Source organism: Monomorium pharaonis, chromosome 4 (assembly GCF_013373865.1).
Source record: "Monomorium pharaonis isolate MP-MQ-018 chromosome 4, ASM1337386v2, whole genome shotgun sequence".
NCBI classification, from domain to species: Eukaryota; Metazoa; Arthropoda; class Insecta; order Hymenoptera; family Formicidae; genus Monomorium; species Monomorium pharaonis.
This window is the reverse complement of record NC_050470.1, coordinates 10,799,719-10,827,506: the sequence shown is the minus strand read 5'-3', so window position 1 is coordinate 10,827,506 and position 27,788 is coordinate 10,799,719. Positions and strand designations below refer to the sequence as shown.

Here is a 27,788-nt window from a genome sequence, read left to right as displayed (position 1 = left end):
CAACAATTGGAAGCTAAAATCGTGCGTAAAAGCCGATTTTTTTCCCCGTAAAAATTCATCCCCCTTGCTTCCCTTCACCAGGTGCCCCCGGCGACAGCGCGCGATGACGCGACGATACGGCACTGCGGGCCAGTCTGCGGCCAGTACAAGATGGTCGACGTGCCTTTGACCGTGTGTCGCTGACGGTGGGCCTGCCGACGCGAGACTGCGTTACCCCGCGCCACTGAACGACGAGTGCCTCGCCGCCGTGCCCGGAGACAGAGAGACGCGCCCCGACGACGTGCGCGCGCGAGACGCTAAATGGCTATTGTCGCGGGATAATACGCGGGGGTAACGCGTACTTGGGTACGTCCTGTGTATACACGGGTGCTCCGCGGGATCAGCCGCGTGGGAGTCGGGACGCGCAGGCAGGCAGGGATCGACGGCCGATCCACCTGTCAATGTACCTGACGCGCACAAAGTGCGACGAGGTGCGTGCGTGCGCGCGCGCGCGCGTGAGCGAATAAAGTTCTCCCTCGGGTTCTTGCCTTTTAAAATTCCCTCCCCTCGAGGGGGGAGAATCGATCTCAACGCGCTAGCGATCGCTCTCTCCTTCTCCCTCGATCTACGCGATCGCGGGAGGAAATGCGGAAGAGGAGAGGATCGCCGACGCCGCGAGTTTCCTGCGACGCCCAGCTCGATCTCCCCCAGGGTTTTTCCTCGAGCTTTTCCGAGCTGTTGCTCTCTGTGTTGCAGCAGTCCGTGCAGTCTTCGTGAAGAGCGACGAGGTACGAGGACCGTCCGAGAGCCGAGGGGGACGCGAGGAACGATGGAGAAGCGGCAGGAGGTGCTCGCCCCGTTTTCTTCCGGTGAGTTTTCGCTTCTCTCGGCTTTCTCTGTCTCTCTCTCTCTCTCTCTTTCTCTCTTTCTCTCTCTCTCTCTCTCTCTCTTTCTCTCTCTCTTTCTCTCTCTCTCTCTCTTTCTCCCTCCTGACGTATTCTTATGTGTCGGGATGGTACGTGAACGGGTGCCTGCTGTCGTGTAGGCGTATAGGTGCGCGACGTCTGTTTGCCGCAAGCCAGGGCTTATTTATATCTGCATGCACGTTTATTGACTGGCCACACAATGCACGCGCAAAATACCATATTGAAACACACACTTGAACTTTAATCTTAAATATTTCCAGAGAATGAGACTGGACCGTGTGCGTATGTGTGGTGTGTGTGGGGCAAGGGGGGGGGGGAGAGGTCGGGGAAACCTTGCCCCGGAATCTTTTTGTCTTGAAAAACATTTGACTCGCACGGAGAAAAAAAAAAGTTGATTTCTGATTTCTAACAGTTTATATTTTAAACGTTCTGATAAGGCTAATCTGGTGATTACATCATAGGCTTAAAATACAACGTGTATAACGTTAACCTTTGTTAAAGCGACTTTTCAAGGTACAAGTTACTATTGTTAGATGCAAATGAAATAGATAAAAAGAGACTGGTTATTTAATTTTAGAAAATGAGTTGGCAGCAATTTTAATGTAATAAAAATCATGCCACGTAAAAATTAAGGACGTATGTGTCACATCTCGTATTACCAAAAAATTTCAGATCCTATTGTTATATTTAAGAATCTGCCTATAAAATTTTAATGTTATTCTTTTATTGGTTTAAAAGTTTTTAAAATTTTATGCTCTTGATTCTTACGTAAAATCGTGTTTTATAATACTTATTTGTAAATTCGATGAGAAAGTAGCATTACGAATTAATTCAAATTTTTTACATATAGAGAAAAAGTGGTTCTATTTGCATTTTGTATTAATAACCATGTTATTAATTAATATTTTTTAATTGAAAATTTAACATTTCTATTTGCCAAGATTGTCTAAATTTTAGATTTCTAGAATTTAAAATTATAAAATATCTAATAATTAGGATATTATTAATAAAACTGTAATATTATTGCATAATAGATTGAAGAGAAACAGGTGGTAATGTGGCTCCTCCACTAAAATAAATTGAAAATTTTGGTTTTGTTAAAAGAACATGTTTTGTTATAGAATTATATATTTAATTAAAATAAAAAGAAAATATTGCAGAATATATGCAAATATATGTACGCATACATAATTTCTCTTCAGTATGTAGATTGTAGTTTAAAATCTATAATACATGTAATATAAACTATATTAGATTAGCAGTAGGACTACAATCAGCTTATCGAATAATTATAAGTTTTCGATATGAAAACTTCTGAAAAATAGCCATGTTAGACCTATTGAGATGCTTAAGTGACTACATTACAAAACCCTGTGCTATTGTTTAATTCTAGAAGGCAAAACTGAATTTGCCTACCTTCGAAGACAAAAGTGGGGCGAAATACTACCCCAAATTTCTCGAGTGTCTCAATCCTTTCTACCAACCGTAAATTAATAATTAAATGATGCATTTTTTCTTTTTTTATGAAAACAAGAATAATAATTATGAAAACAAGCATATAAACCTGATGTTTTTTGTCAGAAAAGTATTAAAAAATCCACTTAAAACAAAAGAAACACGAAACATTGCAAAAATGAGCGTATACTTATAGTTTGAATGTTATGATAATACATCCCGCGTACAACCGTAAAAACAGCTTTGCAGCTGTTGCAAAGTCTTCAATATAATTGGTTTTCGCCCTTAGTTTGCTTCTGTCGGATCTAAATAAATATAAACCAATCGCATAAAAGGATTTTACAATAGTCGTAAAGTTGCTTTTTTGCTGAACGCAATCATTGTTAAATAACAGAAAACACTCAAGTGTACATATATTCGCATGATAATATGCCCAAATTTAAAAAGACTGAAGAAGCAATTCAACGTTAAAATACATATTGATAAAGTTTCAAAATACTCAAAAAGTAAAAATGCTTTAACATAACAAATTTATTGTTGTATATTATGTATTGGCATAATGGCACTACTACTGCATGACTGAAAGCTATTGAACACATGATTTCATAAATAATCATTAGAATTCCTCGCATATAGTAACGGAAATATTATGAATGGCATAATACCTACAAGGGTCATAATACTACTACCTTCTCTAGTAAGACTCTAGTAAATATTTGTGCAAAAATTTATTTGAATTTAATTGCTCGTTTAAAAATTATTTACTTAAAACTGCAACAAAAAATAGCGTCATTTTTGCTGTATAAGTCATAAGGTTTTCATTGTTTTCTTCTTTTCTGATTTTGTAATGCCAAAATTTGGGTATTTGTGATCAAAATCTTTTATCGTTGAATAAAAAGAAAAACAGTAAACCTAAAATGTCTGCAGTTTTTAAATTTTGGTGACTTTTAATTAATATAATAACTGTAAAGTCAAAATTCTCTTTAAAAGAAATGAATGTATGTCGTATTGTATGTGGAGTGAGATACATTTTACATATGTTACATACATTAAGCTTGATGCTTGTGTGAATATACATATATGTATATATATGTGTGTGTGTGTATATATATCTATCATTGCTATTTATGTTGGAACAGAAACAAAAGAATATTCTTGAGGTAATCAATACCATGTGGAAATAGTGTGTGTGTGTGTGTGTGTGTGTGTGTGTGTGTGTGTGTGTGTGTGTGTGTGTGTGTGTGTGTGTGTGTGTGTGTGTGTGTGTGTGTGTGTGTGTGTGAGAAGAGCACTTGCTATTTTTTAAAATGCATGAAACATACTCGACGTATCGGTTTTGTTATCAAATATAATATTTAGAAAAATAATGAAGAATATTTTATATTGAACATTATTATACGCGGACCATGGAAGAGATTATAAAAATTTTTATTATGTTTTTCATCAAATTGCCATAATATGTATAATACTTATGGTATAATTCTTTGAAATTTCTCCTTATAGTCCGTGACTATACTTTTGTACATGGTACTATTGTACATAGTAATTTTTTAATAAAATTATATATGTATAATATATTAATTTTAATAAAATTATATATATATAATTTTATTTAAAAATTACTATGTATATTTTATAAAATATATATATATAATTTTATTAGAATTTTCCATGTATTTATCATAAAATCTAAATTAAGCAAAATAATATTCTATACAAAAGAGTGTCATTAACTGTAATTGTGTTTTCTCCCTCAGCATGCTTTTTTGCGTGAAGGATTTAATTTGTTCCCTTTTTATTAATATTTTAGGATTTGTGGGTACTCAAACAAATGATGTGGCAGAAAAATGGCCTGTTAAATTGTATTTACATTGTGCCGCGGCACGCGCAGGAGTAAAATCAGCATCCTGCCGAGGAATCTAATTTGCGAAATTCTCATCAACGTCTCAGTCTCGTTAAAGCAATGAGATTAAACGTTAAAAGGTGTGGTAAACCGTTTACAGATGATAGTCCGTTAAATGAAAATTTAGTCCGCCCGTGAGTACCCGATAATAATATCAATTTCGCGCTTGATGCTACATCGCGCATCGTTATGAAAGTAACGCAATTAGTTTTTTTTTCTCCGCGACGCGCGATCGATTACCTATTCGCACGCCTTTGCGAGGAAAAGAATAGAAACAGAAGAGAACACGCGCGCGGAGAGGAGGAATTGCGAGCATTACGATGCCACTCGAAAGCCATGGGATACCGAAACTTTCTCCGGAATCGCCGTGAAAAGCCGTGCCGTCGCGCCGTTATTTCTTAGAGAGCACGAAATTCCGCGCCGTGCACATACATCGTCACCCGTAAAATAATTAAGTGCCAGTAGTGCTATAGGGTTTCCACGTGTAGGCGAAGGGTATCGAGCTGTATCGAATATTCTCACGGATGGAGAAGCCGATCGTTACGGCGCTGCCCCCCAAACGAAAATCATTATTGCCGGAATATTTAATAACGCCGATAATATCGACTCACCGGAGTCACCGCGGCCTACATTCAAATGCCAGAGCTGTGGAGCGACACAATCACATCTTTCCTTCTCTCTCTCTCTCTCTCTCTCTCTCTCTCTCTCTCTCTCTCTCTCTCTCTCTCTCTCTCTCTCTCTCTTTCTCTGTCGTCCCCTTGGTAACCGATGGTCGTCGAAGGGTTGTTTGTTTCGACGATTACTACCGCGGCGAAATCTTGTTTTTTCCGCGGTAAGAAGGGAACTGTCGAACGAAGGGACTATCGCCTTAAGACACGAAAATAAAACAAATGAAAAAAATGATTGGAAGTAGATTGGAAAGTATTTTATTATTAATTGCGTTTAGATGCAAGACACTTGTAGTTCGTAGCGTGATAAATTTACAGCGCAAATGTGAAATATTAATTTCAAACTTTATTTAATCTTAATAATGATCGTAATGTATGTGAGACTTATTTAAAAGAAACTGTGAAATCAAGGAAGTCTAATTAAACTTTTCGATAACATCTCGTATCAGTTATCTATATGAAAGACTGTTGAAAAAATAATATTAATATGACAATTTTTTTGCTTATCAAATAACATTTATTGCACCTATTAATAACGCAAAAAAATGTTTTGCTGATAAAGACAGATTTCTTGATATCACAACGAAAATGTATCTCTAATTTTTGTATTTGTTAGAATTTTGACTGTCACACGGAGAGAATTTTCTCTTAAAATGTACTCTGAAAATGTGATAATTGTGAGATAATGTATGATCTCGAGGAATTTTATTATGCTGTTTAGTAAAATTTACTATAAATGTAGTAAAATTTACTACACTTTCAATAAAATTTACTAAAAGTATAATAAATTTTACTAAAAAGTATAGTAAAATTTCTCGAGCTCACATATTATTCCACAATTATCAAATTTTGAAGGTAAATTTTAAGAGAAAATTTTCTCCGTGCAGGTATAGAATTTGAAAATTCTCCTTTTATCAGCTAGATTAGGTGCAATACATATACATATCATAGCATTTGCTAATTATTTATCTATCTCAGCTAATTTTTACACATATAATTTTTGTTGCAATTGCAAGATCTTTTTTTTTAGTGTTAGGCGTAGTCTACAATGAAGATTTAAGCTTTAAGCCATTAGAAATTGACCAATTGTGATTAGTCAATTTTTTACGGTTTAAAGCTTAAGTCTTCATTGTAGACTGCGCTTTAGAAACCAAGAAGAGACCTGGAATTTTTCTAGAATTTAATTTTTATCCTTACAAAATAAATTCCTTGATTTTAGGATGGAATTTTAGTAACTCACGCACAGAGACCTTTTTGAAATTTTATTTTTAAATTCAGATTTTATCTTTCTGATAAAATTTTTATTTTTTATTTGTAATGTAAAATTGATTAATAATAAGTATAGCATCCACACATTCTCGCGAATTTTTATTTTATATAAAAAAATTATTGACAATAAAAAACAATAAAATTTGTTCTAAATTGATGATGTTTAATTATCTTTCGAATTCTGTACTTTCAATGAGTTAAATCCGTGTATTGCGAACATTGTATGCCATTATATATAATTTCTTTTTAGTATTTTTTTCAATTTTAATATTCAAAATTTAAGTGACTTTTATTATTTAAAAAGTTTAAAAAGATGTAATAAAACAAATTTATTTTAAAAACTGCATTAAAAAATTTTGTGACGTAAATGTTTGAATAAAATTTTTAGAAAATACCCTTGAAGTCTCAAGATATTTTTTCACAAAATTTAAGTAAGCATCCTATTAATAACTTTCACTTTACATTGTTGAGTTTGTACTTATATTTCAAAGAGATAGTATAAAAAGCTTTTATAAAAAGCTATTTCATTATTCAGGCATCCGTTTTTATGAGATTTAACTTACGAGTATAAGCTAATTGAAGGTTGGTTTATTTTTCTCTGGGGAAAATTTGTAATTGCATTACAAATCGAAAACAAAACGTCAAGTTCTACTCATATCTACATGTAAATTTTGTCTTAATGAAACGTAATTGATCGTAATTCGCAACTTCGTTAATATCATATCAGTCAATCATAATTTTCAGTTAACTAGTTCTTCGGTTTCCTATTTGGTCTTCGCTTTTACTTCAGTCCTAGAAAGTGAGAAGCTAATTGAAATCAAGTCAATCAATACCGAAATGAAATCATCATCAGTGTCGTTATTTACACTAGCGCAAAAAAAACGAGACAAACATTTTGATTGAATTTTTAAGCAATCTTCAAAGTGACGCAACTTTGCGAAAAATCATCCAAATTACATGTACTTTTTTTTAATTAAAGGGCAAAACTCTATTTTGAGAATCCCTAGACGAAAGTTTGATTTGTTAAGTGTAAACCTTTTACATCGCATGAAAACCAAACATGTTTTTTTTAATTGAAAAAAGTAAAAGTTTGTTATCATTTTTCACAAGTTCCTCGTTAAAATCTTGCTAAACTTAAGATAAATCTAGATTTTTAAAGTTTATTCTTTTCTAAGCAATTTAAAAAAAAACATGTCGATACGTTTTTTGTTGATTGCACACAAATTTGAAATTCGCACTGCAGTTTAGGGTATTTTAGCGAATAAATACGGTATTTTTTGAATATCATGAATTTTAAGTATCAATGTGATATTGCACATTGATTTTATTCGTGTTTAACTCAATCATACCGCCATCATCAGAGTGACCCGATATGCACCACGTGGAGGTTGATCGAATTTTGCACATCATGTGGCCTTGAAAAGGGCTGATTTTTTAAATAAAATTTGAATTTTTATTTTTTATGTATGTGTGATCTGAGCAGGCTGCTAAAATGGCGAACCTTCTGTTGACTTCAGTAAAATTGGCGCGTCAGCTATCCGTTATATTCAGATTAGTAAGTGCAAATTTTCACCGATGAATTTCAGAGCCACATCATGTGCAAAATCCAACGTGGTGCACATCGGGTTACTTTGATGACGGCAGTATAATTGAGTTAAACACGAATAAAATCAATGTGCAATATCATATTGATACTCAAAATTCATGATATTCAACAAATACCGTATTTATTCGCTAAAATACCCTAAAATGCAGTGCAAATTTCAAACTCGTGTGCAATCAACAAAAAACATCGTATCGACAGTTTTTTTTAATTGCTTAGAAAAGAATAAAATTTAAGAATCTGGATTAATATTAGCAAGATTTTAACGAGAAACTTGTAAAAAATGATAACAAACTTTTACTTTTTTTAATTAAAAAAAACATGGTTGGTTTTTATGCGATACAAAAGGTTCACACTTAACAAATCAAATTTTCGCCTAGAGATTCTCAAAGTAGCGTCTTTGCCCTTTAATTCAGAAAAAAGTACATGTAATTTGGATGATTTTTCGCAAAGTTACATCACTTTGAAGGTTTCCTAAAAATTCGGTCAAAATTTTTTGTGTTTTTTTTTTGCGCCAGTTTATATCGATATTCGGTGTCTTTAAATTCTCGACAGTTCCAAAAAAAAAAAAAAAAAAGGAAAGAACGCTCGGTAAAATTTCCAAGAGCGGAGGATTATCTGCGAGAACGGGAAAAATCCGGAGGCAGCTGCTGCCTCCGGCTAAAGATTCATATCGGGCCACTTCGCGACACGCTCAGGGTGGAAAAATACAAATCTAACAAATACACTACGCTGCCGGCGGCGGCGGTGGTGGTAGTGGTGGTGGTGCTGGTGACGGTGGTGGTGTAGCGGTGGTGGAGGAGGCAGAGCGAGTTGAAGGTTGACGGCGGTAGTGGCGGTCGACTCTGTAGGTCGCGGGGGTGTACGGAGGTAACGGGGGGTGGTCCGCGCGCGCGGACCAGCGGATCAATTCGCGCGCTCCGGGAGCTACACGCAGGGGGAGAAAAGCAACAGTCTGCTAGCCCCTTTCTGTCCGGAAAAGTGCTCGGCCACGGTACGCTCCTCGCCACACGCCCGCTCGTGTCCCGACACTCGCCGAGAAAAAAAAAACGACAGTAAATTCGTCGGAAGGACGGTGAAATTATCCGGAGCGCGTTATCGCGTTATCGCTCCTGGAGAGAGAGACAGAGAGAGAGAGGGAGAAAGAGAGAGAGAGAGAGAGAGAGAAGAACGTGAGGAGGTGGAGGAGAATCTCTTCCTGGGAGCTGCGTGATCTCGATTACATATGGAGTTACGATTCTTCGGTTTACTTTCTCACGAAACCGGAGATAATGCCGGATTGTTCGAGCGGCGATCGCGTACAGTTCGACCGGGAGAAAACGAGCTGATGTCTGAAACGAAAAAAAACAGAAGAAGAAAAGAAAGACTCTCTCCTTGTCTCTCGTCTTGACTCTCGCTTCCTCGTTCGTCGCTCCGCTAGACCCGTGAGATCCTTAAAAATTCAGCTCGCGTCCGTTTTCGACGATTCGGAATCCGGTTTAGACCTTAAGTCGACGCACTTGACGATTCAGCCGGAGAACTCCCTGCAATTCGTAGGGACGACGATCGGGACGACGGCGATATCCTCCCGTCCGCGCGCACTCGTGCGGGAAAACGCGGGCGCGCGAGTTGTCGCGTCGGCGGAACACACAATCTGACCTGATTTCCATTGAATATACCTTTATGCGGGGCGCTCCGAGAGCGGAGCGAAGTGTCCGTGATGAGGCCGTCGCGGGGGCCGACGCGATTGTCGGCGCGGAGTCGCTCGTTTGTTCCCAGTCCCTGCGAGTCAATAGAGAGCGGCGACGCGAGGAGGACGTTTTGGTATCGGTTTTCCGGTATCGTGCTTCTCTCGAACTCCCGCCGGCTCTCCCTCCTTCTCTTTCTCACCCCTGTGTGCTTCCGTATCGCCGCGCGAGGACACCGCCAGTAAAATACTTTGCTCATTTTTTACATCATCTCTCCGTGTCACCGTGCTTTCGAAAAACGTAATAATAACAACTCGTGATTGAAATAGAATGGGGGATGTATTTGGCGGAACCTGATGGTTCTTCTTGCAGCGTGGCGTTGAATTAACGTAGTAACGAAGCGACGATGGTGCCGGTTTTCCAATTTTTCGAACGACACGAATAACGCAGACCCGACGGTCCGTATGCTTGCAGACGAGTGTCCGAATAGCGGCGAGGACAGCGAGGAGGATGTAATAACCGATTACCTAGGCTCATCGCACTCCGACTGCGATCGTGTGCCTATCATTAATGGGGATCTACGCGGCCTGAGTTTACACGGCGGCATAATCACGGAGACCGGCTACAACACCAAAGACAATACCGACAAAGCGCCGATCATCATGTCCGAGGGCGGCGACGAGCAGCAACATCATCAGCAGCATCAGCAACAGCAGCAGCAGCAGCAGCAACATCCCTTACTCGCACTTGGCACTAATATACAAACCCAGCCTAATCCTCTGGTGCCCACCATTAGCGTTACGCCGCATTCGCCCGGTGTGGCCAAAAATTATCCGGTCCTAGGTAACGATTAAGTTCTTTCATTTCACGCAATTGAAATCAAAGATGCCGATCTTTCCGTACAACTTGTATTTTATTTTTTTAATGTATAATTTCTAGAAATTTTTGCAAGAAAATATAATATCAAAATATGTTAATTCGTAAAATTAAAAAGAAACAATATATAAAAAAACTATATAAGTTTTAAAAATGAGATTTAAGTGATTAAAGAATTGAACGGTTCATTTATTTTAATTCGATACAGAGTGATTATTGCTGGAAAAAACGTGAAAACTTGTAATTTTTAAAGAATTTATTTTTAATTTTTGAAAATTAATAGATTTTTATGGGATTTTTGTGATATTCAAATACATTTTTTGAGAGCTTTATTTTTAAATTTAATTTTATATTAAAATTAAATTTTCTATCTCTTTTTTGGACAAAATTATTTCTTCAATTTTTTTCTTAATAATATAAAATCGTTTAGCAACAAAATATATATTTATGTGTATTTTCTCGTGACTCGCAAGTTTTTATTTTAAAAATAGTAATAATGAGTAACAATCATTCTAAATTGGCATTGTACGATTAATCATTTTTCGATTTCTGTACTTACAATCAACTACATTCATGTATTATGGACAGATAGTGTCATAACTTTGTATTATTTTTTAAATACTTTCTCAATTTATTTTTATCTATTCAAAATTACAAACTCAAGTGTCTTTTCTTTGTTATGATTAAGAAACATTAAAAGGTATAATAAAATCAATTTATTTGAAAGATTCATTAAAAAATTCTTTAATCTCTCTTTAATCTGGGAATTTTGAATAACGTTCCTGAAAAGTGCAGAAATTTCTCAGAGAATTTTTATACAAATAAAAATTTGAGTTAACATCTTGAACTAAATACGAGTAACGTTTGCTTTCTTGCAGAGGAGAATTTACAGCAACTGCATGAGATACATAACTGCATCCAGCGTATGCGAGACTTGACATTAGGCACTTTGGGATACAGCATTCGCGCCTCCAACGCTCCACAAAGATTGACTTCCTCCTGTCCATCCCTGTGTCCACTGGCTCCGACCGAACTCGTGTCTCGTTCCGGCAATCATCATCATCCTCATCATCATCACGACACCGGTTCCGATCCGGATCTTCTCCTCGGCAATTGCTCCACGAACAGTTCTCCGACACATTTTCCAACAATGGATGGTCATGCCCGCTCTGAACAAGAACAGGGTATAGATCGAAGACGCAGTTGGACCGGAGATCTGGAGGATCTGGAAGAAAACCGACGCGGCCGCCGCCGATACTCCGGACATCATTTACAAGCCCAAAATATGGTTAATATTGCCCGTTACTTGTTGAAACCGGGGCACGGAGCCGATTCAATCTCGGTGAGTTCATGTTTCGATGCCACAGATTTTGATGCTACACACGAATATATTTTTATTGCCTTACCAATATTAAAAATGTAAATATAGAAATTATCTTTCGTGTCTGTGTAGCGTCGAAATCTGAACTCATCGAAATTATATCGGTTTCAAATGCCCGGTCAGACTTACACTTTTATTCAGCTTTCACGGTGGTGGCATGGTTCTGGTTGCTTGTTCTTGACTGTCATACGCATTGCGCTTCTCTGCCGAAGCCATCACTAAGCTCAACGCATTCAATCACAATGTACTCGTTTACTGGTTTCAGCGACAACGCAGCATTAGTTTAAGTAGCCTAGACAGCGAGAACGAGATAGAATTAGATGGAAAATCATGTACCGGACCTGCAGGCGTAAGCAATCGGGCATGCAGGTCGCAAACGAGCACGCACTCACTAAACGAAGCTGATCTTGTACAGGTAAATTTCTGAAATTCTTTGATTTATTTTTCCGATATGTTCGCAAAGAACGAGGCATACATAGCAAATTTTTCTTTGACAGAACGAATATCAGAAGATAGTCACAAAGAGAAGTTGTCAAAGATTAGTAGAAAGTAGCAGTTTAATGCCAGGGCTGACTTCGCGTTTACCTCTTCAGAAATCTATATCGACGCCCTCGATCGTTACACCGCAGGTTCACGCGCATTTGACTGAAACTGGAACTCGGACGACGCCTTCACTTGCAGCGTAAGTCTATTACCAAGTTCATAAATGAAGATCGCATAGCTAGATTAATAATAATGAAGGAACTGATTGTTATATATTATTTTCTGATTTTTTTTTAAATAAAAATGTCGCTTTTAAACAATTGTAGTCTCTAGCTTACGATCTTGTTATAAATCAGCACATAAAAAGCTATGCACAATTTTGTACTGTGTACATCCATGTGTGTGAGCGTGGGCACCCGTGCGTGTACACTTTCACTCGTATATATTTATATCTTGTCGATTTTTTAATTTTCCGTACAAGTAGAAACTCGTTTTGAAAATGCAGACGCAAATGTATTTTTATGCATGAACACACTTATAACTAGTAGAATAAATCTCAGAAATGTCTACCTTTGTAAATGCTTGAAGCATTCTGCATTATATATAGATCTTTTAGCTTATCTTATGACTGCTCGTGTATTTTATTATTATTGTATTACAAGTCACAGAACACGTAAAAGAAGAAGTCATCGAATTATAATTTTATAATAACAGTTCAATATAGTTTGATATTTTGTCTAAAAAATATTGTAGCTTACTGGTTATTGCTGAGTATAATTAATATCTTGCATCTTTACTTTATGCAGAACCAAAATAGTTGATAATAACAGTACATATCTTTTATTGATTAAAAAAGTCAGTTTATACCCATTTCATTAATTACTTCTACCAATCATATAACTATTTTTCTAAACGCGAGCAGTTTATTATTTATTAAAATATTATCGATGTGGCACTTTTCAATTGGATTATTTGAGCAGGGTTGGATAAGTTACTTTTTTCTTAATTAAATTACATTCAAGTTAATGGCCTATAAAATTAACTTAGTTATATTAAAAATTTAGTTTAATTAAATCAAATTTTATAATTGCTTGATTAAAATCAAAAATAACTGCAATATGGAACTATAAATTTAATATTTTACTTATAAAAGAAATTTATATGAAATAATATAGAAATATAGTTTTTTAAAAAAGGAAATATACTACTGTGTCCAAAAAGTAAGGTGACATTTGAATTTAAACTGCGCGTGAAAATGAATTTGGGCAATTGCTTTTATTTTTAGGTTGATAGGACTGCCTTTCACATCCGTGCCAAGTTTCATATCAAAATATTCATTAGTGTTTGAGATATTCTTCGTTTTGTGAGCTGCTAAAAGTGAATTTTTCGATTTTTATAATGTCTAAATTTGTTGAGCAAAGAATTTGCATTAAATTTTGTTTGCGGAATGAATTTTCTGCTGCTAATTCGTTGAGGATGGTGCAGAAAGCCTTTGGTGATGAGGCTTTGTCGAAAAAAAATGTTTACAAGTGGTATAAAGAGTTCCAAGAAGGCCGAGAACGTGTCGAAGACGAAGAGCGTCCCGGACGACCATCAACCTCAACCGACAAAGCTCACGTCCAGAAAATCAAAGATTTGGTGCTTGCAAACCATCGACTAACAATTAGAGATCCTGTTGATGATGATGGCATTTCAAAAGGATTAGTCAATACCATTTTAAAGGATGTTTTGGGCCTTAAACGCGTCAAATCTCGATTGGTACCAAAAACACTGAATTTTTTGGAAAAACATCGTCGCTTTGAAGTGTGTGAAACAATGCTTTCTGAGTATCAGGACAAGATGAAATGCATTATTACGGGAGATGAGACATGGATTTATGCTTACGACCCGGAAACAACCGATCAATCAAGTGAATATCGTATTAAAGGTGAGACCAAAAATACCGCGCCAAAGTCGCTCAAAAATTAAGGTCATGTTGACTGTTTTCTTTGATTATCGTGGTGTTGTGCATTTTGAGTTCCTTCCGCCGGGTCAAACTGTCAACAAAGAATATTATTTGAGTGTTATGCATCGTTTGCGTGAAGCTATTCGCCTAAAGAGGCCGGAATTGTGGCGAGACAAGTCTTGGTTTTTGCACCACAATAATGCACCGTCTCACATTGCATTGATTCTTCGTGACCATTTTGCCAAAAACTCGATCCATATCGTTCCACAACCACTGTATTCACCTGATTTGGCACTGTGCGACTTCTGGCTGTTCAGCAAACTCAAAAGAGTCCCCCGCTCCGGGGACAGTTTTGAGTCGATAGAGGGGATACAAGCCGCATCGAAGAGAGAGCTGAAGACCATCCCGGAAATCGACTTTAACAACTGTTTTAAAGATTGGAAAATGCATTGGCATAAGTGCATTGTATCGGGGGGGGGGGGATTACTTTGAAGGTGATGAAATTGATTCGGAAGCATAAATAAAGATTTTTCAAAATAAATGCTATGTCACCTTACTTTTTGGATACAGTAGTATATTAGTTATTTATAATAATAACATAAAAGTAATTTTAATTATGCATAATGTAGATATGTATGTTATAAATAATTATTGAATTTTAAAAGAAGTGTTTTATCTTTTTTTGTCGCTTAATTTATCTTTTAAAACATTGACCAACAGACATGAAAGCTGATTATTTAATATTCAAGGTTTTATAAAAGAAAATAATATATGTTTTGTTCTTTTAAAGAGAGATGAAACTTGGAAAAAAGTTAATAAATAAGAAGGTCAATATATTTAGAATAATTAATTGAAGTTACAAGTTAACTTATTTGAAAATAACTAAGTTAAGTAACAAATTATTTACTTCTTAACTTTATTACTTATCTACTTCTTACATTGAACCATTACTTCCAACATTTTAACCACCCAACTCTGCATCTGAGAATATCTGAATTATATTTATTATACACGATAGTTGCTTAGTTTGTGTTTGTACTTGAAAATTTGCTACAATCCTGCATGAAACAGCCGTCATGAAAGAAACGAAAAGGGTAGTGGGAGTGAGACAGAAACCGAAGATCTTCATACACCACACAGCCACGAATTCCACGAAGACCGGGAGGGCACTCCGAGTGTTCAGATATCCCTTGACGAGCTTTTGACCGAGTGAGTACCTCGATGCCTCAAATCCTTCATATTTAATTGAATTATTTATGCGAAAACGTTTTAACGTCTCTGATGGGAATGGTTTGTACCGGTTTGCCAATCAATCGATTTTGTAGCTACAAATAGTCTGTAGTTACATTACAACTGCAATCAAATATTAGATAGATTCACATACATTTATGTAAAATAACTCACATTTCTTTTTAGATATTAATTAAAACAATAATATTAATTAAAATTTTATGTATGCAGTTTAATGTTGCTTAAGACTTATATATCGAATAAAAATTATTGAATATATATCACAACGAAAATTAATAGTCGTCACGAAGTCACGTGGTTGTGCATGCAACACATTTTTAAAAACACGTAGCTTTGCACACATTTACAGAAAGTACACGCATATTTTTATCTCTTGCAATAAGCTATGAATAGATCGAAACGCTTTCATAATTACACTGCTAATCATCTACAAAATGCAATTTTAAATATTCCTGATTTAAAATCAAACATTATTATATATAATCTTTTTTTTTTCCAGAGGTACTGCATACGATGATCACCATTCCGAAAAAACTAGAAGAAAGCGCGGTTCTATTTTCTTCCGCAAAAAGAAGGTAAGTCAATAATCTAAAATGTGATTACTTGATAAATCCGATAGAGATATTTTCGATGAACCATGGTGAAATCTTATTTCAGGATAAAAGCGGAAAGAAAACTAGTCAACAGCATCTGTGGGTAACGATGGCGGTGGGAACTCAGGGAAGCTTTTTATGTGATGTTTGTATGAAACATTCGACAAATAAACCGCTTCTTCACTGCGACAGTAAGAAAATCATTATATTAAGTAAATAATTTTTGCGCTATAAATGTTATATTTGATTTTTATAAAATTATATTTAATTGTTGTAAAGATTGCGGAGCGTCGGTTCATCAAAGTCAGGGATGTAAGGATCAATTAGTGATGGAGTGCATCAAGTCTAAGCATCATTCCAACAAATCCACAACAAAGTCTTCATCCAACATTTCGACAATTTCAAGTAACAGCAGCGCCAATAAACGGGGTTCAACAACGTCGTTGCCTTTACCGGCATCATCTGGAAGTGGAAGGTAATCAATTTCTACTGATAGTGATTATACATTTTTTTTGCATTGGATCTGCGTATCTGTGGTTCAAGATTCGCACGCAAATGGCATGGCTGGGCCAGGACTTGGAGTTTATAACAAATTTCTTTTAACTGTAACTCAAATTATGTTTAATTTGTTTGTCAAGATTAGATTTGTTTGTCAAGACTGTCTTAGTTTACATATTTAAATTGAAAAATTCGCTAAAAATATTTACATATCACATATAATAAGATAATATAAAGTAAGGTTGTAGAAAACCTTAAACAAAAATACAACTGTTTATTACTCCGAGACTTTGGCTAGCTCAAAAGCTTATATTATTTCTTATTAATTTCGCAGTTTAGCAATATCAATAGTACGGCAAGCTTTAACGCGTTCAGCATCGCGTCGCTATATCTTGATTAATATTAATATCGTTTTTACATATTATGCGTATAACTTTGTATAGAAGATACCTTGGAGGTAAGAAATCCCTGGTGAAATCTAAATTACAACACTTTGAAGCTCAAGAGATGAGACGAATGTCAAAATATCAATATGGCAACAATGGACGACGAAACGAGCAGGGCAGAACGAGGCATACTAATGCTGACTCTAAAACTAATTGTTCACGGCGCTACGTGCTCAAACTGAGGTATCAAGATGGCTTTTTTCATCCCTCAGGCTTTATTCCTCTGATTTAAAAGGGTACTTTGTACTCCTTTTTGGTATTTCTTACCTCCATGGAATATATATCATGCTCGGCTAGCTTTCGGTTTGCTATTATTACATACACAAGCTACAAAGTTAGTACTAGCGGCATATATCGTCAGTAACAATTGCGCGTAACAAGAAGTTATTAAACACATATTCTGAATTAATAATTATATTATAATTATTTATAAAGAAAAAGAGACAAGCTATATATTTATTAACGAATATAAAACTCTTGAGCGTGGGGAACGATTTGTTAAAGATTGGTATCTCAACGCGTAAAGTTAAAAAGTGTAAAAAAAGAAAACATTAGCAAGAAAAATGGAAATGAAGGAAAAATGGCCTAAGTGGCGAAATGAAGTTGCCCTAATGCAGTGTATGCTTTTTCCTTCTCCCGTGCATTCCCTCTCGTGCAACCACGTGCAAACCGATCGATTGTACGACGATTAAAGGGAAATTAACAGCCAACACAAGAAAACTGTGTCAAGCTACAGCCCTTGGCGGCGAGTTGCCACTAAGCTTGGAGTCAAGTAAGTTTCTGACATCTGATGTGTTCCTCCTGTATTCTGTCGAAAGCGTTCGTTTCGTTCGTTTCTGTTCGTGTATTATCTCAATTCGAGGATCTGGGCCAAGTAAACGAGCGCAAACAAGACCATTGTGAATAAACAATTTGTTTTCACGTACCGGCGGCGCCGATTGCACTCATTGAAGACAAGTTGTTCGTTTACGCATTTGTTCGCGATCCTTTGCTTAATCCGAATCCAGCTTTGCAACGCGTCCAGTAAGAAGACGTGCGTTTTTCTCGTTCCTCGATTCTTTTCTCGCACACCACCTAACACACACATACACGTATACGCATATTATCCAACGAACGATAATCGAATTCTGCCGTCTCTCGTCTTGTATATCTGGAAGAGACACATTATCTTGTCCTTGCCTGTGCTTCTGATCTTGTGCTTGCTTCTATGATTTGTGCCCATTCAATGATATATTTTATGTTATTCTCTTCTCGTTATAATCTCTGCCTAAAAAATAAGCGTAAATTCGCGTGTATTAATCCGTAAGGTAATTTCTCCTTGATAAATATATACACATCAGACAATATATTATCACAGTAGATACATGCTCATGACATGGTTAACCAACTTCTATCTCTCCTTTCTATTGTATATCTTTACGCCCTGTCAATGATAGTTTATCACGTTTCTTTCTCTCATCGTTCCCACGTTTCTCAATGTTTCACGAGATTTCGTATATGAAAACTTTTGTATAGACAAATAACATTTTTGCAATAATTAAGTTTTAGGTCGGGTCGGGATTATATGGTCTAACGAAATATATAAAAACCGGGTGCTGTTCTTCGAGTCTCCCATAATGCGTCATATACGCGATATATTGTTCTCAATCGCTGGAAAAGTTTAAGCAATGGTAGGACATGTTAGGAATAGAGAGACAGAGAAAGAAAGATCAAGTGTATCTATGACGCATATCCCACCCGACCTGAACTCGGAGTTTCCGGCTCTTGCAGATTATTGCTCATCTGCGAATGGCTTTTTGCTATTAATACCAAAGACTTTTAATCTCTCTGAATTTATATCGCTAGTTTTATTAGCTATGCATTGCGATGAGCAGCAGCATTGATTATTATAACAATATAATAGTTTAATAATATATCGGATATACTTTGATTGTACAATGAGAATCAAATGAAGATTTATGTACGCTTAAATGAAGATATCAAGTATCGCCTGCAAGGTTTGTATAAAAAGGATCATACAGAAAAAAATATTTCTGTAAGATTCTATAAAAATATTTCTATTCTTAAGACGCATAATTCGCAATTTTCTTAAAAGGCCGGCATCTCAGTATATTAATTTCAAGAGTCTCTTAAGCTGGAGTCCGTCCTAATATTGTGTGCGTTATTTAGGAAAGAGTGAGATTTTTCTTTTTTAATGATATAAATTATGCTTTATGAAACAAAGCTATATCTTTCTTTCAGTCAAACAATAAATGAAGAAAAAGATGCCGAGGGCGGGCAACATCGTGATCTTCCCAGGTTTGTAAATGTATTTTTCCCCTTTTTTCTTTTTTAGATATTATAACAAACTTTAATCCGCATTTTAATTAAGATAGTCGTTACTGGCATCCAGTGTACCCTAATGCTGAATAACAAACTAATGAAGAAAATAATAAAGTGATTTTTTTTCTATTTTAGCGGATGGGAAGAATTTGACTTTGGAGACGATGCTCATCAGTTTACAATGGCAGATCTTGAGGAGATGGATCCGGAGCTGACATTAGGAAAGGAGGAGCCTGATTCTTGGAGCTCCGCGGTCGGGCGTAACATCGCATTACGTCTTGTCGATCACTGCGAGCGCGAGGTGAAGAGGCAGGAACATATATACGAATTTGTGCTTACCGAGAAGCATCATTGTCTGGTGTTGCTCGCTATGGAGAAGATCTTCGCGGACGGACTGCGACGACACTTTCGTCTGGGCCAAACAGATCTCGAGCGAATGTTTCCCCGACTGCGGGATCTGATTGACATTCATCTGCGTTTTTTGCAGAAGCTGCGGAAACAGCAGAATGCTAATCCCGTGGTCTCCACGATCGCTGACATTCTAGTCGAGCAATTCTCGAATGAAAACGCGCAACGCATGAAAAGCGCGTATGGAGAGTTTTGTAGTCGTCATCGAGACGCTGTCGAAACATACAAGTATTACTTGCGTAACGATTCTCGCTTTGCCCGTTTCGTTCGCCATTGTCAAGTATGTATTAACTTACGAACAAATGACCAATATAAGCTTATACTTAAATGGTACAATCCAGTAAAATGGAATAATTTGTGTCCTTAGACGAATCCTTTATTGAAAAAGAAAGGTATACCGGAATGTATACTTTTTGTTACTCAACGTTTGACAAAATATCCGTTGCTGATCGAGCCGCTTATCAAAACTGGGATTGCACGAGATGAAGGTGAAGACTTACGTAAAGCACTGCGTCTTGTTAAAAATATTTTAGCTGATGTAGATGCTTGCGTAGCAGACAAAGAGCGAGAAGATAGAAAATTAGAAATATACAATAAGTAAGTCTCGATTTTTGTTTTTTTTTTATATTTTTTATTGTCTTTGTTTTCATGGCATCGTTTTCATGTCGTTAATTTTTTTTCGAATTTGTAAATAACAATGTTTTTACAGGATCGACGCAAAGTCGTTCGCGACGTATCGTGGTGCCAAATTCAAGAAATCGGATATAATTAACAGAATTCTGAAGTTCGAGGGCACTGCATACTTAATGCAAGGTCGTGGCAAAATGACTGCCATCGTAGTGGTCGTTCTCTCAGACATATTGTTTTTCTTGGCTGAGAGAGATCAGAAATACGCGTTTTTCGTGCCTGACAATAAAGCTGGTATAGTGTCACTGCAAAAATTGCTGGTTCGCGAGAAAGCTCGTCAAGAATCTAGCATTTACTTGATAAGCAGTAATCCGGCTGAACCGGAAATGTTCGAGCTAAAGATTCAGAAGCCAAAGGACAAACAATTGTGGATACAAGCTATTCGGTCTGCAGTCGAGGCTTGTCCACAAGATCCCGAAAACGAATCCGACACGTTGACTGAAAATAGTAACGAATTGCGAGACACTCGCTCCTCCTCGATCTCGCTGGTCTCCATTGAAGAGAAACAGCGTATCGCCAAAGTTAAAGAGTCACATATACTTGGAATCGTCGGTATGTATTCTTTTAACTCTTTTCAACTTTTCCGTAACTCTTAATATTATTTTACGTTCTCTAATGTATTTAAATAAAAAATTGTGTTAGGCGAAATGCGAAAGAAAGATGTAGAACAGGCGCTGCTGTTTGAAGAAAAAATGAACTTGCAAATGCGGCTTTTACAAGCGGCGAATAACTACAGTGGAAACGAGAGCGATAACGAGAAATTTGAAAAACACGAGAAGGAAGGTGCTGATTACACTCGGTTGGTGCACAATGAAGGAATTGATACCACTCAATTGTGGCAAGAGGTTAGTATTATATCTCATTTTATACGTATATATGTGTATATATACAAGGTGTTTCTTAATGACTGTCCCTTGACTATTCCAACGGTTTGCGTACATACACATATCGTACATGTGTGTACTAAGATTCCAGTAATCCATCTTCCATGGTAACAAGTTGAGACAGTTATTAAAAAACACTCTGTAAAGCGCGCGCGCGCGCACACACACACACACACACACACACACACACACACACACACACACACACACACACACACACACACACACACACACACACATATATATATATGCACGGTTTGAATATACTTGCAATTTGTTGTATCGAACGAAAGTTAAATATCTCGGTAAAAAAATTGTAGAGAAGTTTTCAAATATGCATTATTTAAAAAATCTGGTAGATATGGTAGGTGGTCAATCAATTCGAACCGCAAGAATTTAATCACAGCACAATATTCGGTTTTTTCCATTTTTATAAAAACACTAATATCGACTGACATAAACAACTGTTAAACAACTAAACATTCAAAATTACTGAAATTTTAAGAGATATCTTTCAAAGCATGTACAATTGTAATATCGGAATAATTTTAACGATTAATGATTTCTTCATGTTGAAGCTCAAAACTTTTTAGACTGCCCATGTATTAGAAATGTGTGAATTAAGCATTTATGAAAACGAATCGAATGATATTATATAATTCTTATAGGCCTATTCTGTAACTCATAACGACAGTTCGGTATTGTTGTATTGTCGTTGCGCAGCTTTTTTGTCATATATGTAATATGTGTGCAACGACAATATAACGATATCGACACTGTCGTTAAAGAATAGGCCTATTAATCTATAAATCGGCATAATTATGTAACTGTATGTTCGATGCAGGTGGTTGTGGCTGTGCAAGAAGCGACACGTCTCGCTAGCTCATTGTCGTTCAGTGCGGGCGGCGCTACTTTATCACGAAGCTTAAGCTCCGCCGGTGAACGCCACAGCGAAGCTTACATTCCGCCGGCTCTTTGTGTTCCTCGAAGGGCCGAGACATTCGCTGGTTTTGATCACAATAAAGTACGTATATAAATGAGCAAATGTTAAACTTTATGAAAATAATCTAAAATAATATAAACATAATTTGTAACTATTTTTAGGAGAAATACCCGTTGCGTGATTCAAATACGCATACTATGATCCCTATTCCGAAAATCAGCGAGTTACCCAAAGAAAATCCCGACGAGAAGGACGGTCAAGAATTGGAGACAACCAAGGATCAGCAATGGGCAGCAATACGTTTGTCTCATCACGTGTATACGTTGCTTTGTATAATAAGTAATCAGATGACAACGATCGATAGCTTGCAAGCACAATTGGCCGCATGTAAGGAGGGCAAATCGTCCAATAGCCGACCGAATTCGAATCGCCAATTGGAAGAACTGCGAAATCTGCAGGATCAGCTTTGCCGTGAGAGAGCAACGTTTCGCGCCGCGTCCCAACAGGAGAAGGCTCAGCTGGAGGAGGAACGAGCCGAGTTGGCGCGACAGAGAGAGCAATTGGCTGCGGAGCAACGGGACGTAACACAACAACGGGATCAATTGTATCGACGACTTGAGGCATTGGAGCGGCAAGGTGTAACGCTGGTTGGAGGTTCCACGACTGGCTCGACGATGATTCATCTGTCTCACTTATCACAAAACACCGAGACAATGCAGCAAAGTGCACGCAATAAGGCACAATCCGACACAAAACGCATTCCCCTGAATTTGATCAGCGCGACGAATCAGCAAAAAGTGCAGAGTAACTTGCCGGTCAAGCAACAGCTGCCATTGAAGCTCGCCAGCGGAAGCAACAACAATTCAAGGTAGAGCCAGCTCATTCTCCTTCTTAAACATCACAAATGCTTTATCTTTCAGTTCGCAATAATGTTTCGTCGTACGTTCGACAGAAGCGGTAGCACCGCAAGTAACAATAGTCCAGATCGACACTCCAGGGCAGGCAGCAGCCCAGCGATTGTCACCGGGTCCGCATATTCGTCGCCGGAGCTCGGGAATAGCCATCACCACGGAATCGGTGGGAATCATATACATTCGTCGAATCGTTCACTTCGCGTCACTCGCTCACCGCCTGACACCTCATATGCGCACCAACAGCAGGCGCAGCAACAACAACAGCATCAACAGCGAAGTATGGAACCACAATCACAACAACAACAGCAACAGCAACCGCTAGAGGAAGAGGTGATCTTCTTCTGACGATTCTTTCGATTCGGTCGCAAACATTCATCTCGTTCATCGCGTGCCAGCGCCGCTACTACTGGCACGACTACGCCGACCTTGACACCGGCACCATCACCGCGCAATCAGTCGAGAAACAACCAGACTCGCAACCGCGTTAAATCCTTTTGATTTTCAACATAAAATCTATATTGCGATGATGCAATCAATTCACTGTTTCGCAGGACACTTTTAACATCTCATTTCTTACCATTTCGCATCTTCTCCTACCGTTCACGTTTTCTTCACTACGGGTTTGTCTTGCAATAGTTTGCACTTACGGCTATTTATCTCACAATGAGGTCGTATGACATCGCATCTTGTCCATATGATGACACTCAATCATTAATAAAAGCGAATAGTTTAGTCTCGGATAGCTGAAAGAAGGAAGAAAATATAATACTTTATTACTTTCCAATTGCTACAACTGGCGGCAATAATCATTTTTTATGCCAAATCTCGTGAAACTATTACCTTGACGAGGATACGTTAAGAATAAAGCGTAATTTTTAAAAGTGATGAGAGAAAGAGAAATGCTCGCAGAATGAAAGAGAGAGAGAGAGAGAGAGAGAGAGAGAGAGAGAGAGAGAGCGAAATATTAATGGCCGACTTAGCAAAGTAGAGCAGCCGATCTTGTTGAATTCTTGCTCGTTACGTTATCAAGCCGACTGACAATTTTAGAAACAAGATTTTAGATAAATCTTTTAAACAAACCTGTTGCTGCTTGCTGAAATGCAAGGTAGATAAATACATATATTATGGTTAAATATATATACAGGAATGTGTGTACATATATATACTTTTTCATAAACATACGTGTGCATGTGTGTATGAATAGTCGGACACGAATGAAAGGGCACAAATCATGTGTATGTGTGTAGGCGACGCGACTCTTTTCGCGCGCATGTCTAATTATCTGAATTATGTGAATGCATGAGTGAGTTTTTGTTGCGAATGTGATAGAGCGAATCCGCGGTAACTGTTCTTATAATCATAACTACTAAAGTATTTTAATACGTGCTAAAGTGACAGATAGGATTATTAACAATTATGAAATATTGTCATTATTATTGATGCGTGTGCCAAGCTGCTGGTCGAAATCATTGATTCATTTCAGTTTCCAAAGCGTTTTTTGCTTCACACATAATTCTATTGTTCGCGAGTATATCGTATACGCGGTATACTTGCGACTCTTCCTCACGAACGAATTGTAGCGAAGGGATTTCATATTTGATGTTTCATTTCGGGATTATTCACTGCCATTATTGTTGTTCATTATCGAAAGTCCTTTTTTTTCATGCTTTATTATTGTCTCTACAACCTATTTTATTTATTGCATTATGTAAGATTGATGATGAAAGTCCGTATGAACTACGTGAAATGGTACACAAAAGCGAGAAATGAGTTTTCATCTTGCCGCGCCGTGCGAGAATTTGCGTCAGTTCTCACGGATTTTGCATTGTACGCACTGTCTTTAATGTATTTTATTTGTATGTCACACTTATCAACGAAAGAAGAAGCTTTTGAGTGCCGAATTGTAGAAATTGTAGAATGGGGAGACCTCTGAATCATAGTACGGTCATACTGCACGTTGGATTGCCGACTCACTATTTTGTAATAATAACTCAAAAAAAGTAGTACATATTTAGCTTACCTTAGCAAAGATTGTCGTTGCGATACGATTGTCGTCGAGCACTCTTTCAAATTCAAATTCGAAAACAGAAAGAACAATAACGACAACCGTGTTACATGTAAAATATATTGTTGTGATTGTCAATAAGGTATGCCTCTGAATTATGAATTTCTGAATTACGATTTGTAACCGATTACTTATAAAGTTGTGCGTATATATGAATATACATTCCTTAACAAATAAATCTGCGTGCAATATGATCGAATTGGAAGATAGGTAGAGGGCCGTTGGTCCACAATGGAAAAAGGAATGAATTAGTCTCGTTAAGGAAACTTAAGTAATAATATTACAAGTTCGTCTCAATCAATCGGTGACAATAGATCTTAAAAAAGTATTCCGTGTTACGCGAGGGAAAAGGAAAAGAAAGGACATATAAACGACTTACAAGTCTCTACTACTACTACCATTACTACTATTACTTACTACCTATTACGATGCCGACTGTGTGACAAGCTCGTGAAATGACATTTTGCGATTGTAATTGTAGCGCATCCACCGTGGGTAAGTGTCGACTTCATTGCATACATATTATATGCATATAAGATTAGTGCTGTCCAGGATTTGTTTAAAGTTTTCTTGACTTGAAATTGGAATGTATCTGTTTCAATTGTCGTTTCTACTTTAGCTGTTTTTTTCATAGCGTAGCGACACTCAGTCTCAAACACGAGACTAATCTGAGATTGTTGAAAAAACTTTTTGAGGCGTGTCATTCATAATCTCTCATAAATAATGGGAAACTATTGGCAGAGTAAATAAAATTAATTATATACATATTCTGTTTTGTTACATAATAATTTATGACAAATACATTTTTTGAAATAGACATGAAATATATGTATAAAACTTATATTGTATACTTTTATGTACGTATTATTAGTACACACATATAATTCATGTATTTTTATAATTATATATATTAAGAATAATTGCATTTTTATAATATTAATAATATAAAAGAATGTTTTAATTGATCAATTAATTATGATTTTTTGCTTTATAAAAGCTGCATTTGCGCATAATGCGATTGATCAATCGATGAATTAACAAATTTACTTACACTTTTAAACAGTGAATGACGAAAGCTTAATAATCTCAGACAAGTTTCGTTCTCGAGAATGAATGTCATCAACCTCGTGCGTTACGAGAAAATAGTTATAAAGTGAGAAGTAGGAACAATAGGCATGAACACCAACGCATTTGAATTTCAAACTGAAATCTGGGCAGTAGGCCTATTCTGTAACTCTTAACGACAATGTCAATATCGTTACATTGTCGTTGCATACATATTATGTATAACAAAAAAGATGCGCGACAATATAACGATACCGAACTGTCGTTAAGAGGTGCACTGTCGTTGCGCAGCTTTTTTACCATATAAAATATCTGCGCAACAACTGTATAACGATACACCTCTTAACGAGTTACAGAATAGATCTACTGTACTGATACAGATAATATATCAATCGGCAATCAACTGGACAAAAGAAAGTTGTAAAAAGAATTGATTTTAGAGAATCAAAATTCAACTTTTGCATGATTAAAACAAATTCTATTCTTTTTAACTAAATTTCTTGTGTGGTTTATTCCATGGTCTTTCCTCTTTTCTTTTTATATTAAAAAAAAAGATAAACTATAAGAAAAGTTCAATTAAAAAGAACAAGTTATAATATCTCTTCACGCTTGTAATTGTTCTGAAAGATATGATGCAATGTAACAAATTGAGAGTGGTCAGTATGCAACTAACAAGCCGCAATTTCCCGTCTTCACTGACTGATATACTCCCGATAAATAAATGAAGTCGCACATACAATCCCGCGGGGATAACGCGCGAAGAATCAAATCGGCGACAGCTGAGGAATAGCGTGACGGCCTACACGCGTCCCGTGACGTTTTGTATCTTTTTATTTTTCCTAATATAACGTCACGTGGCGACGCAAAGTTAATGAAAGAATATATATCTATAAAAATGATATATATATACATATATATATATATATATATAGAAATATTATATATATGAATGAAATTATAGTAACGCGGTTTTCCACGTTTTAGCGAATCTTTACGTCCCCGATGCTCATGGGAAGTATTTTTGTACGTTTACTCTGTACCTAATACTACCGTTTCGCTCTAAAACTATATCTACTGTTATCATTGTGATATTCGCTACTGCGATCGTCTTTTGAATCGTTAATATAATATTACATAATGTGTAATAAGCGGGCGTGCGTTTGGTTATTGATACGCTCATGGATCGGCGATGGAAGTCTCTTTGAATTTTGACGGTTTTCACAAACGCAGAGACTACAAGCTACTATCAATTGTTATTATTATTATTATTATTATTATTATTATTATTATTGAATTATTTGGTTGATTATTCTCTCTATCACGAGTACCGATTGCTCGATGCAAATCCTCTTTATGACAATTGCCAATATTGTCTGTTTTATTAATCCTAATCTCACTATGTGACAAGAAAAAAAAAAATTTCCTTGTGAGTCGTACGCGACTCCCGCGATCTATATCATGTTCTTTTCTTCCACGTCTATTATTCCATGTATCTATAGTTACATGTGATTTACATTCCTTAGCATTTACACCATGAAACCCATGGCTGCATTTTTT

General features: G+C 36.7%; 1 protein-coding gene across 11 annotated transcripts; it reads left to right on the top strand.

Annotated features, from left to right (window-relative positions):
- Nucleotides 1-124: 124 nt before the first annotated feature.
- LOC105834414 (rho guanine nucleotide exchange factor 18) lies at nucleotides 125-27,765 on the top strand. 11 transcript variants are annotated; one of them, XM_028189176.2, is made up of 19 exons: nucleotides 125-345; nucleotides 739-848; nucleotides 9,945-10,313; nucleotides 11,225-11,688; nucleotides 11,993-12,142; nucleotides 12,225-12,409; nucleotides 15,227-15,364; nucleotides 15,906-15,981; nucleotides 16,064-16,190; nucleotides 16,279-16,474; nucleotides 17,638-17,715; nucleotides 19,185-19,241; nucleotides 19,401-19,953; nucleotides 20,041-20,270; nucleotides 20,383-20,912; nucleotides 21,003-21,205; nucleotides 22,089-22,268; nucleotides 22,349-23,055; nucleotides 23,140-27,765. In XM_028189176.2, the coding sequence occupies exons 2-19, from the start codon at nucleotides 809-811 to the stop codon at nucleotides 23,444-23,446; spliced, it is 4,590 nt and encodes a 1,529-aa protein (XP_028044977.1). In that variant the 5' UTR covers nucleotides 125-345; nucleotides 739-808; the 3' UTR covers nucleotides 23,447-27,765. The 11 variants fall into 11 exon arrangements, with proteins under 11 accessions (XP_028044977.1, XP_028044976.1, XP_028044975.1 ...); XM_028189175.2 differs by having other exon boundaries at nucleotides 736-848; XM_028189174.2 differs by having other exon boundaries at nucleotides 125-470.
- The last annotated feature ends 23 nt before the right edge of the window (nucleotides 27,766-27,788 follow it).